This window comes from Lepidochelys olivacea, assembly GCF_965140295.1.
Source record: "Lepidochelys olivacea isolate rLepOli2 genome assembly, chromosome: 3".
NCBI classification, from domain to species: domain Eukaryota; kingdom Metazoa; phylum Chordata; order Testudines; family Cheloniidae; genus Lepidochelys; species Lepidochelys olivacea.
The window spans coordinates 211,141,918-211,154,287 of NC_140413.1; the positions used below are offsets into that span (position 1 = coordinate 211,141,918).

The 12,370-nt window shown below is 49.9% G+C and overlaps 1 protein-coding gene across 2 annotated transcripts; it reads left to right on the plus strand.

Annotated features, from left to right (window-relative positions):
• The first annotated feature begins 6,016 nt into the window (after positions 1 to 6,016).
• On the plus strand, positions 6,017 to 11,115 carry GINS1 (GINS complex subunit 1). 2 transcript variants are annotated; one of them, XM_084623573.1, is made up of 7 exons: positions 6,017 to 6,176; positions 6,505 to 6,569; positions 7,996 to 8,091; positions 8,663 to 8,753; positions 8,951 to 9,067; positions 9,712 to 9,786; positions 10,920 to 11,115. In XM_084623573.1, exons 1-7 carry the CDS (start codon positions 6,102 to 6,104, stop codon positions 10,986 to 10,988), a joined length of 588 nt encoding a protein of 195 aa, XP_084479699.1. In that variant the 5' UTR covers positions 6,017 to 6,101; the 3' UTR covers positions 10,989 to 11,115. The 2 variants fall into 2 exon arrangements, with proteins under 2 accessions (XP_084479699.1, XP_084479700.1); XM_084623574.1 differs by lacking the exon at positions 8,951 to 9,067.
• Positions 11,116 to 12,370: the final 1,255 nt, after the last annotated feature.

A 12,370-nucleotide genomic window follows, 5' to 3' on the forward strand; every position in this document is an offset into this window, starting at 1 on the left:
GAAGTCTCTTTCTTTCTGTCCACCCCCCCCCCCCCACACACACACACACATCACCTTTAGACTGAAATGAAGTCTGGGAAGTTTCACCCAAAAAGAAAAAAATTAGAATATTTTATGAGTCAGTGAAAACTGTAATGAAAAATCTCTCTGTAATACTATAGGATTCACTACCCACAAACTATACAATAAAAAGGGAATAAAACACTCAAAGAACAACAGAAGTAGTATTTCTTGCACACTGAAGTCTTGTATCAATCTTCACTGCGGAGGATGAGGGGGAGATACCCACATTACAGCCGGTCTTTCTGGGCAACAGATTTGAAGTACTATCCCACATTCGTGTGTCAATAGAGGAGATTTTAGAACAAACCGAAAAACTAAAAAGTAATAAGTCACCAAGACCAGATGATATTTACTTAAGATTTTGAAAGGAACTCCGATATGGAATTGGAGAAATGATCATTGTAGTATGTAACCTATCACTGAAATCAGGCTCTGTAGCTGATGACAGGAAGGTAGCTAACATAACCCCAAATTTTAAAATGGGCTCCAGAGGAGATCCTGGCAATTACAGGCCAGGGAGCCTACCTTCAGTAACATGCAAATTGGTACAAACTATAGTAAAGAACAGAATTATCAGACACATAAACATGATTTGTTGGGGAAGAGTCAATACAGTTTTTGTAAAGGGAAGTCATGCCTCACCAATCTACTAAAATTCTTTGAGGAGGGTCAACAAACATAGACCAAGGTCACTGACCCAGTGGATATAGTGTATTTGGACTTTCAGAAAGTCTTTGACAAGGTTCCTTACCAGAGGTTCTTAAGCAAAGTAAGCAGTAATGTGATAAGAGGATCAGCAACTGGTTCAAAGATAGAAAACAAAGGGTAGGAATAAATGGTGAGTTTTCACAATGGAGAGAGGTGAACTACAGGGTCTCCCAAGGATCTGTACTGGGACCTCTGCTGTTCAGTATATTCATTAATGATCTAGAAAATGGGGTGAACAGTGAAGTGGCAAAGATTGCAGACAATATATCATTATTTGAGATAGTTAAGTCCAAAGCTGACTCTGAAGAGTTACAAAGAATCTCACAAAACTGAGTAACGGGGCAACAAAAGTGGCAGATGAAATTCAGCACTCATAAATGCAAAGTAATGCACATTGAAAAAAATAATCCCAAGTATACATAGACAATGATGGTTCTAAATTAGCTCTTACCCCTCAGGAAAGAGATCTTGGAGTCATCATAGATAATTCTATTAAAACTTCCACTCAATGCACAGCAATGATCAAGAAGGCTAACAATATGTTAGGAACTATTAGGAAAGGGATAGAAAATAAGACTGAAAATATCATAATGTCATTATATAAATCCATGGTACACCCACACCTTAAATACTGTGTCCAGTTCTGGTTGCTCATCTCAAAAAGGATATAGTGGAACTGGAAAAGTTCAGAGAAGGGCAACAAAGATGATCCAGGGCACAGAACAGATTACACACAAGGAAAGATTAGAAAGATTTAAAAGATTATGATTGTTCACCTTTGAAGAGAGACGACTAAGGAAGGTGACTATGATAGAGGTCTTTAAAATCATGAATGGTGTGGAGAAAGTGAAAATGATATTTAGTGTAGTGGGCTTCACTCAGAGACAGCAGGCCTAGTTCACAGGCGACGGCTCAGTCTCCTAGTTTTGGGATGGTCTTGCCAGGCAATCTGAGGGCCTGAGGGCAATCTGGCAGCTATTACAATCCCTTGTTCCCCAGTGCTCCCCACAGTCCCCTGGTCAGCTGCAGGGGGGAGAAGGGTAGAGGGACCCAGGCCCTCCCACTCCACCAGGTCCCAGTTCAGGGCCCACAAGGGAAGGGGAGGCTCAGTCTCCTCTGGCTGGTACAACATGCCAGCCTCCCCTGGGCCACTTCCTACTTCTTTTGTTCTCTCTTCAGTTTGGGGCATGGTCCTAGCACTCAGCTTCCCTCTCAGCAGATGATTGCTCAAACAAACTCAATAATTCAGACAGTCAGTTGGGGCTTCCCAGCTCACATTTTAGTACCCAATTCATTGCTCCACCTTGTCAGAAAGAAGGGGGAGGAGAGAAGGGGTCAAGCCCTTGGCCTCTCCATTGGGTCTTACCCACAGTCCAGTTTCTTCCCCGTAGATCCCTCTATCCCAGAAGCTACAGCCTGGCTGCTTTCCTGCAGACAGTTTCTCCTTCACTCACCCCCTGCTTGCCTCTCAGAGTCCCCTTTGAAGCAGGCCCTCCATTTGGAGCATGGTCTGCAGCTGCTGAGGCGCAGGGCCTTTGTGGCCCAATAGTGCTCCACAACTCCCTTACCCTTAGTGTGGGATCCGTAGACCCCATCATCTTTTCCCTTTCACGCAATACAAAAAACCAGGGGTCACCTGAGGAAATGAATAGGCAGCAGGTTTAATACAAACAAGAGGAAGTACTTTTTCATGCAACACACACCTAACCATGGAACTCATTGCCACGGGATGTTATGATTGCCAGAAGTGTAGCTAGGCTCAAACAAGACCTGGATAAGTTAATGGAGGATAGGTCCATCAATGCCTATTACCCAACATGTTAAGGAATGCACTCCTTGCTTGGGGAGACCCTAAACTGGATTACCAGAAGCCAGAAGTGGAAGAGGGGGTGAATCATTCCATAAATGCCCTGTTCTGTACACTCCCTCTCAAGATTTGGTATGGGCCATTGTCAAAGACAGGATACTAGGCAAGATGGAGCAGGGTCTGACCCAGTATGGCCGCTCTTTATGTTCTTCTAGTTCCCTGCACAATCATTAAACATCACCTTCTACTTCATATTCCCACCATTATCTTTCAACATTGTAGCCGTGTTGGTCCCAGAATATTAGAGAGACAAAGTGGGTGAGGTCATATCTTTTACTGAACCAACTTCTGTTGGTGAGAGAGACAAGCTTGTCTCTTTCACCAGATATTACGTCACCGACTTTGCCTCTCTAATATCTTTCAAATCACTCTGCCTGATAATACAAGTTTCCTTGTCACAGCTGGAGACTTTATATCCCAGTTAGCTCTGCAGCTATCTGAAAAGTTACTGCATTTAAATTAAAGACTTGTGGACATATTTGTCACTTGTTTTTTTCCAGTACAGTTACATTTTAACACAGCAATCTTAATATAGATTTGGAAAAGTTACGCATATAATCTTGCTTTGGTCATATTTTAACTACAGATGATAAACAGCTAAAAAAAGATTACTTTCCTCCTCTCCTGTCTCGTTCCTATCATACAAATAAACAAAAAAGACCATTTAAAATTGTATGAAGATTCTTTTAAAGAGATTGTATTCAATACACTTCTCCAGCACTGCCTAGAAGAACACAGTTTAAAAGGATCTCAGGATTCTCAAAGAATGTATCTTGTCAATTCTAATTGTTTATTTGTTATCACACCATATCCAGAATCAAAGTCTTTGAGACTTTAGGAAGGTGTTCATAGTAGTCATACTACCGGTTCAGTAGTTTTCTATGGGCTCACTGCCATTATCTAAGCAAAAATTTCTAAAATAAAATTTTATGTGACAATAGTATTCCAGATTAAAGACCTCAACAAGAACCAGATGGGTGAACCTTTTGCACCCATGCTGATAATCTTGTAGGACCTAGACCAGAGATAGGCAAACTACAGCCCGCGGGACACATCCGGCCCGTGGGACCGTCCTGCCCGTCTCCTGAGCTCCCAGGCTTTCCAACAAACCTGTCCTGCTGCTCTGAGTGAAGGGGGGGCCAAGAGGTCCTGGTGGGCAGTCAGGGGATGGGGGGGCGTCAGATGGGGCGGAGGTTCGGGGAGGGGGGTGGTCAGGAAACAGGGGGGGTTGGATAGGGGGTGGGGTCTCAGGAGGGGGGGACAGGGCACAGGGGGGTTAGATATGGGGTGGGGTCCTGGGGGAGCAATTAGGGATGGGGGTCCCGGGAGGGGGAAGTCAGGGGACAAGGAGTAGGGGGGCTTGGATAGGGTCCCGGGGGGTGGTTAGGGGTGGGGGGTCCCGAAAGAGTGTGGTCAGGGGACAAAGTGCAGGGCGTTGGATGGGTGGGGAGTTCTGAGGGGGGCAGTCAGGGGGCGGGAAGTGGGAGGGGGCAGATAAGGGGCGGGGGCCAGGCTGTTTGGGGAGGCACAGCCTTCCCTACCCAGCCCTCCATACCATTTTGCAAACCTGATGTGGCCCTTGGGCCAAAAAGTTTGCCCACCCCTGACCTAGACCTAAATAATCACAGAATTCATCCCCTGCAAGGATGTGTTATCACATTCCGGGGTGCAATCCAGATCAGTGAAGGGTTGTGTCTTGGGGTGCCTCACAACGCTTTGCTGTTGTAACTTCCAACCTGGGCCACTCTCAAACAGCAAGCAGGCGCAGGTCAAATCCTGAGTGTCTGTGTATAGTTGTAACCTGCCAGCTATACACCAGCCATGCTTTGGCTTCCAGACGCCTTGGTTACTATTTGCAGGGTGACCCTAAATTTTCCTCAAAAATGGCTGTTGTGATCAGTTCAGATATTAGAGGTCCGTTGTCAATGTACAGTGGTTTGCTACTTTAATCGGAGTTACCAAACAATTCATTTTAAACACAATCCTGGATTAGTTTTTATTAAAGAATAAACAAGCTTATTTAACTACAGAGAGAGAGCTTTTGAGTGAGTACAAGTACAAGATATTAAAGTCAGAAATAGTTACAAGATAAATAAAGATAAAATCCTTCCTAGTAGCTAAGACTTAATAACCTGGTTCAAGATAAAAACCTTATCACATGCTCCTAGCAACATGGCTAACTAAATTCTCAGGTCAAACCTCCTCCCAAAGTCCAAAGTCTGGTTCATTTGTCTTGGTAAAAGACATAGTGAGAGATAAAGAAAGAGACTGTACCCAGGGTGTTTTGTCCCTCACTTTTACAGTCCAGTCACCCTTTGAAATGCATTTTCCTGAGTGTTCCCCCTTGGTCAAGTTCCTTCCAGCTGCAAGAATGGAGCCATGGAGTCTCATGGGGAACAGGGACAGAGGTTCTGTGTTGTTGTTGTTGTTTGTTAAAATGCAAATCGATCTGTTCCTGTCCGTCCTTCACTGCCAAAGAATGGCCACCTGACCAGTGATTGCTGATCAGGTTTGATTGCACCTGGCTAGAGGTGTCAGCTTGTCCTTTGTCTTTGAGAAACAGGTTTACTCCCTCCACAGACTTGTCTGGGAAACACATTTCGGTCATAATTGCAGCTTATGTTCATCACTTTACCTATAATGTTGCTACATACATTTCAGCATGATTAAGGGTCCACGTCTGTCACGGAGATCACGGATTCCTCTGTGACTTCTGCAGCAGCCGGTGCGGCTGGCTGCTCGGGCAGCCCCTGGGCCAGCCGCACTGGCCGCTGCTGGGGCAGTCTCTGGCCACCGCACCCAAGGAGCAGCAGCAGTTTGGGCCTGGGGGGCGCTCAGGGCAGGGGGTTGGGGTGCAGGGCAGCGCTTACCTCGGGGGGGGCTCCCTCGAAGCAGCCGGCCTGTCCCTGGAGCTCCTAGGTGGAGGGGCCAGGGGGCTCCGCACGCTGCCCCTATCTGCAGGCACCGCCCCCGCAGGTCCCATTGGCTGCGGTTCCCGGCCAATGGGAGCTGCGGAGCCGGAGCTCGTGGTGACGGCAGCACGCGGAGCCCCCCGGCCGTCCCTCCTGCGAGGAGCTGCAGGGACAGGCCGGCCACTTCGGGGGCTGCACAGAGCTCGTCTTCCAGCCAGCCCCGCCACCAGCCGGGCAGGAAGGAGGGGGGGCTGCAGCTGCCTGGCACGGGCCTCAGGGCTGGCCACACCTAGGACAGGTGCGGGGGGCCCGGTTCAGCGCAGGGCGTGGGCGGGGCGACGGAACGCCCCGCCCCTCGGCACCCAGAAGGGCGGGGCCCGGACTCATGGGGCGGGACGTTGCGAAGGGCAGGACGGGGCAGTTTGTCCCTCGCCGGCGTCTGTAAGGGAAGGGGCGTGGCCACCCTCTCCCGCCGCTCCCATTGGCGGCGCCGGCCGGCGGCGCGCTCCCGCGGCCAAAGGGCGCGGTTCCCAGCTCGGTCCGCCTCTCCCATGTTCGCCGAGCGGGCCGCGGAGCTGGTGCGGGGGCTGCACCGCGCCGCTGACGGGCACCTTCCCGCCTTCCACGTGAGCCCCTCCCGCTGCGGGCGGGCCCGGGCTCGCCCCTGCGCGGGGGCCCCGGCGAGCCTCCCGCCCCCCTTTCCCGCGGCCCCCGGGCGGGGCTCGAGCCGGCCTCCGGAGACCGCTCCCCTCCCGCGAGGCGCCCGGGCGGGCTCCGTCCCGCCGCCCGGGGCCCGGGGCCCGGCCCGCCCGCTGCCCCCTTCCCGCGCCGGCCCTGCGCTGCGCTGCGCTGCGGGGCTCAGGAGTTCGCTCCCGTTCCCGGCGCGGGCGGCTCTGCCTGTGCCCCGTGCCGACCCCGACTACCTGCTGACCTCCCGGAATTCCTCTCTTGCAGGACGATGGGCTCCGGCAAGTCCTTGAGGAGATGAAAGCCCTGTATGAACAGAACCAGGCTGATGTGTAAGCGTGGGTGCCTGGGAGGAAAGCCTGGCCAGCGGGCTGCGCACCAGAAGAAAGGGAAAGCAAGCCTCTTACTTAGAAATGAACGCGTCCGATGAAGTGGGCTGCAGCTCAGGAAAGCTTATGCCCAAATAAATGGAGGAGGAGGACTTGGGGCACCTTGGAGACGAACCAATTTATTTGAGCGTGAGCTTTCGTGAGCTACAGCTCACTTCATCGGACGCATGCCGTGGAAACTGCAGCAGACTTTATATACACACAGAGACCATGAACCAATACTTCCTCCCACCCCACTGTCCTGCTGGTAATAGCTTATCTAAAGTGATCGTCAAGTTGGGCCATTTCCAGCACAAATCCAGGTTTTCTCACCCTCCGCGCGCCCCCCCCCCCCCCACAAACTCACTCTCCTGCTGGTAATAGCCGTCTCTGAGGGGTCACAAGTCCTTCTGTTCTTTTTTCCGGATACAGACTAACCCGGCTGCTGCTCTGAAACCAAACACAGGAATGTTCCTCTTTGTATTCACGTGTGTTAAAGAGGCCATTAGAGTTTGTGCATTTTTTGTCTCTCTTATGATAATTAAAGAAGCGCTAAATTTTTGGGGCAGGGGGCTTAAAAAAAAAAAAAGGCTGACGTACAAGGAATGTGACCTCTTTCCTGTTGTTCAAGGTCTTCATTGGAAGGCCTGGAATTGTGGATTAGAAACTCGGGCTTTAACTGAAGGGACCAGCATGCTGCATCTTTAAGAACAGCTTTGCATCCAATTATTTATCAAGCAGCTGAATTAAACATGTTCACCAAAACGTCCAAAAGTTTGGACTGGACCGAATAAAAAATCGCGCTGCTATTAATCAAATTTCATTTTCAGCGTATCTGTGATGTGAAACTGCGTGACCATAGATGATTCACTCAGCTGTACATAATGCACTTACTGACCTAAGGCTGCATCCCCAAATATAGGAAAGGGGATGCATTGTTAAATGTCACTTTTTTACAAAATTGAAAAAAAAGTCACTGTTTCAGTTGTATTTAATAAAATATGTTTTAAAATGGAGTGAGGCATGTGCATGAGATAAGCAGCAAGGATCAATTATTTGGATGCCTTTGTTCTTTTTTTGTTTTGTATTTTCCAAGAACAAAATCACCCAGTGCCAGAAAAATTAGTTCTGTGAACACACAAAACAGCTAGCAAACTAGCCCATGTGGTCAAGAGATTATTTACTTAGCTGAACATTAGTATGTAGCTCCTAGTGGGATAAAAACGAGATTGTGGTGAGGTGGGAGCAAAGGGCCAGAGAAATTCTAAACTAAACTGCATCTGAGCTTTGTAAATGTGTAGTTTTGGGAAAAATAGTAGGAAGAATATATGCTTGATAGTTTCTTGGTCTCAGTGTAATGTAATACTGTTTCCCTTTGTCTTATTACCAGAAATGAGGCTAAATCAGGACGAAGTGACTTAATCCGAACAATCAAATTTCGTCATTGTTCTCTGCTGCGAAATCGACGATGTGTTGTTGCATATCTGTAAGTTTCTAATGGAAGGTGTATCTTGCTTTCACAGCACTTGTCTGTGACCGGAGTATGGTCTGTTATATAGACAAAGAGCTGGTTTTTCAAGAGCTGCCTCTGATTTTGTGTGTCCAGCTTGAGATGCCGTGGTCCTAATTTTCGAAGGGTGCTGAGCATTTGCTGGTCCCAGGGACTTCAGTGGGAGTTGTGGGTGCCCAGCACCTCTGAGAATCAAGCTGCAATGTATGTTTTAAAAACTAAGCACACAAATCAGAGGCCACGCTTGAAAATTCTGGCCTTGATTCTTTTCCCAATAGTATCCAAGCACCTGACAAATGTAGTAAAATAAATACAGGAAGGTCTCTGTATCATTGTTTTCCCTTATTCTATAGGGGCCTTGTTTTTATTTAAATATATGATTTTGGTAGGCCTATGGAGGGAAGACTAGAATAACTGGGTTTTATGCTTTATTCATGAGCATCAGATCTGGTATAAGTAGGGGATTGAGTTCAGATTCCTTTTTGGATTAATACGTCTGTTTCTGATTGAGAACACAGTGGTTTTAATCCCTAATTAATTCTTCCAGGTATGACCGGTTGCTTCGGATCCGAGCCCTCAGGTGGGAGTATGGCAGTGTCTTGCCAAATGACCTCCGATTTCACATGTCCGCTGAAGAAGTAAGCCCAGCTTTGTTATAAACTTGACTTGTATAATACTCAGGGTAGAATGGAAGTTCTACTGGAAGATATAAAAAGGCAGTGAAAAATATTTTAAAGTGGCTACAAGCTGTGTTTTTTAAAGCATGTGTGCTCATTATTGAGCTCCTGTGTCCCTGTCGGATTGTTGGTTTAGTTTAGTGTTCTTATGTCTACAGACGGAGTGGTTCAATCAGTATAAAAAGTCTCTTGCTACCTACATGAGGTCTTTAGGAGGAGAGGAAGGGCTGGACCTTACACAGGACATGAAACCTCCCAAAAGCTTATACATCGAAGTAAGTGCAAGGCTGGGGCTTCTGAAGGAGCTTTGTGCGTGGAACTATATATTAAAAGCGCATACCCAGGCTGGCAACACAAGACTTGTGAGCCACATTCAACTCTTTTTGAAGACATAAAACTGCATAGCAACACCTGACAACTTGGTAGCTTGTGCAGCAAAGAGTTTGAAGATGTGCAGGTAGTGGCTGAATGCCAGGAGGCTCTGCTCTTCCTTTTCCCTTAAACTCTGGTCCGAATGTGCTCAATACGCCCTCTGGTTCTAGGACTCCTTCTCGCCGTGCTCCTGCTTTTATTCCCTCATCTCCATAGAGACTCCTGATCACCCCTTAATTCATTCTACTGCGAGATACATAATGTGATGGGGGTGCTGGTGTTAAGCAAGGTGGGCCAAACAGGGAACTTACACAAACGAAGGTTGAGGTTGCTTGGTTTTGCATATCAGTTCCCTGTTTTATGTGAGATGCTGTTGGGCTGGCGTGAGTGTGTCTGGCTTAAACACAGCCCAGGTGACATGCAACAAGAGTACATAGTGATTGGTTCACACACATTGCATTCTGTGCCTGTGACATTGGTACTCCTGTCCCTGTGCATCTCCTGATCTGCTGATGCTGAAGGAGACGCTTTTTTCTCATTGCTTTAGGTTCGGTGTTTAAAGGATCATGGAGAATTTGAGATTGACGACGGTACAACAATTCTGTTGAAGAAGAATAGCCAGGTACCTATGCCAAGAGAGCAGGACTGTTACTAAAACCGAATGACTGAACCCTTACCTGTGTAGGAACAAGTTGAGACAATCATACTCTCCTGCCCCAGCGGGGAGCGCTTTCTTTGGAATCCTTCACATAATGCTGTTCTGGGCAAAGGCATGAGGGGGGCTAACTGACCGTCCAGTGAGCGCTCTTGATTCTGAAGGATCCCAGAGCCTGTTGTGATCTACTCAGGGTGGCACAGCTGCAGTAAAATACCATAGCTTCGTGGAAGTCAGCGGAGCTGTAATAGTTGACAGCAGCTGAGGCTCTGCCCATGTGTTTGCCAGAGGTGGGCAAACTATGGCCAAGCTCCTGGCTGGGGAAACTAGCCCCCGGCCCCTCCTCTGCTGTCCCCCCTCCCTCGCAGGCTCACTTCGCCGCTCTGCTAGTGCTTTGGCCCGCTGCTCCTGCCGGGGAGCACGGCGGTGTGGCTGCGAGCTCCTGCAGCTCTGAGCAGCATGGTAAGGGGGTGGGGAGCGGGGGCTTGGATAAGGGGCAGGGGGTTCTGGGGGGCAGGCAGGGGGTTCTGGGGGGCAGGCAGGGGATGGGGTGGTCAGGGAATGGGGAGGGTGGGGTCCGGGTGTGGATAGGGGTCGGGGCAGTCAGGGCATGGGGAGTTGGATAGGGGGTGAGGTCCCAGGGGGCGGTCAGGGGACAAGGGGCGGCAGCAGCAGGGGCCAGGTTGTTTGAGGAGGCACAGCCTTCCCTACCCGGCCCTCCATACAGTTTTGCAACCCCCCTGTGGCCCTCAGGCCAAAAAGCTTGCCCACCGCGGTGTATGCCCAATAGTGAAGGGGGGGTGTGTAATTCTGGTTTTTGGTTTGAAACCATTACTATGGGCGGAATGCTTGCTTCCCTGACTGCGGCCACTGTCCACCCAGTAGTAAGTGGAGCAGATAGTCGTTTTTCACACGGAGCGCTTACTGCTTCCACACAGGACTCAGCAGCTGCGCAAATCTAGCTCTGCTGCCCTCTCCAGCTGTCCCTAACGTGCAGCCTGGTGCTTCTGGTCAAGACAAGTATCTGCTACAAATGCAGAACTGGCTGTCTTCACATAATAGGTCTGCCTTGAACTCAGAAAGGTGTGTTTGTTTTTCAGCATTTTTTACCACGCTGGAAATGCGAACAGTTAATCAGACAAGGAGTTCTGGAGCACGTTCTGTCATGAACACAGTGTGGGAGTTGTGGGCCAGCCTCCATCGACCCTCCTTCCTTGACAAACTCTCTGTATGAAGGAAATCAAACCAACTGTAGTGATGATTTTAGCAGTGGCAAATACAGCTTTTCTAGTGTAATGTGTCCGTGTGTTGCTATAGTCTGCAAAGCCCTGGGGGGAACAATTAATTGTTGGAAAATACACAGAGGCTTTGGGGAGCATTTTTAAAGTGATGCCAATTGGCAACTGAGTAGTTTCAAAGAGTCTGAAGTAGTTTCTGGGGCATCACCTGTGTGAGTCCCCTTTGGCAACTCTGTGCTTTTACACTCGCACTTCGACTCAAGCAGGGATGAGTGAGATGGACAGCGAGTGATGCACTCAGGGCCCCTGGATGCACAGAGCCAGCTACCTGGAACCCCAGAGAGGATTTTTCTCTAATCTTTCTGCAACAACTCTGGTTCATGGGGCCTCTTGCTGCCAGGGACAGCAGCCTGAAGGAGACAAGAGTCACCCCAGGCTGCTCCTTGGCCTGGCCCTTGCTACCCTCCTAGCCCTGGCTGGTCTTGCCCCTCAGCCAAGATCCCTGAAAGCCCTAACACCAGGCCCCTTAGGTGGCCCCTCTGCCCCCACCTGTCTTCATGGCTCCTTCCCTGGGGGCCCCTGCCTTCAGCCCCAGAGGTGGCTCATTTCCTAACCCCCTTCCCTTTCCCTGCATGAACACCATTCTAGTACTGCCTCCCCTGCAGTGCCCTGTGCTGGGACATCAGCTGCTCAGCAAGTTGCCTGCCACACACCCAGCCCCATCTGCTGGGCCCCACCGACCAGCACTACCAGGCAGCTACCCAGGCCTGCAGGGGAGACCAAGGGGCCTGGTTCCCCCTCACTTTAACATCAATGCCAGGCAATTCCCTTCCCCTGTAACGAGGGACACTCAGCCCCTGCTACCATAGAGCCCCAAAGGCTGGACTCCCCCTGGTTTTCCTTCGATGCCAGGCTCCTCTATCGCCCAGCCGAGAGGGATGCGTTGCTGTTCTTTGGGAACCATCAGAGGCCTGGCTCCAGGCCCTAGCTGATGTAGTTGGTGGCTCCTATGGCCCCTACACTGAGGGGCTCTGCTGGGGTATTGCTGACAAGACACTGGTGCCTGCTCTTCCTCCTTCCATCATGCTGGGCAGGGAGGGACGCTGAGCCTGGGGGTGGGGTATGCAGACTCCACTCACTGCCCTACAGGATGATGCATGGCTCCTGCTCCTGGGGCACCGCGAGGACTGGCTCTACACGCCCCCCACACAGCACCGCTCAGAGCCACTCGCTGCTGCTGGGCAGACCCTGGGGCCTGGCTCTATCCCCAGTCAGTGCCAGGCCAGGATAGGGCCCTGCTAGGAGGGGGGCTG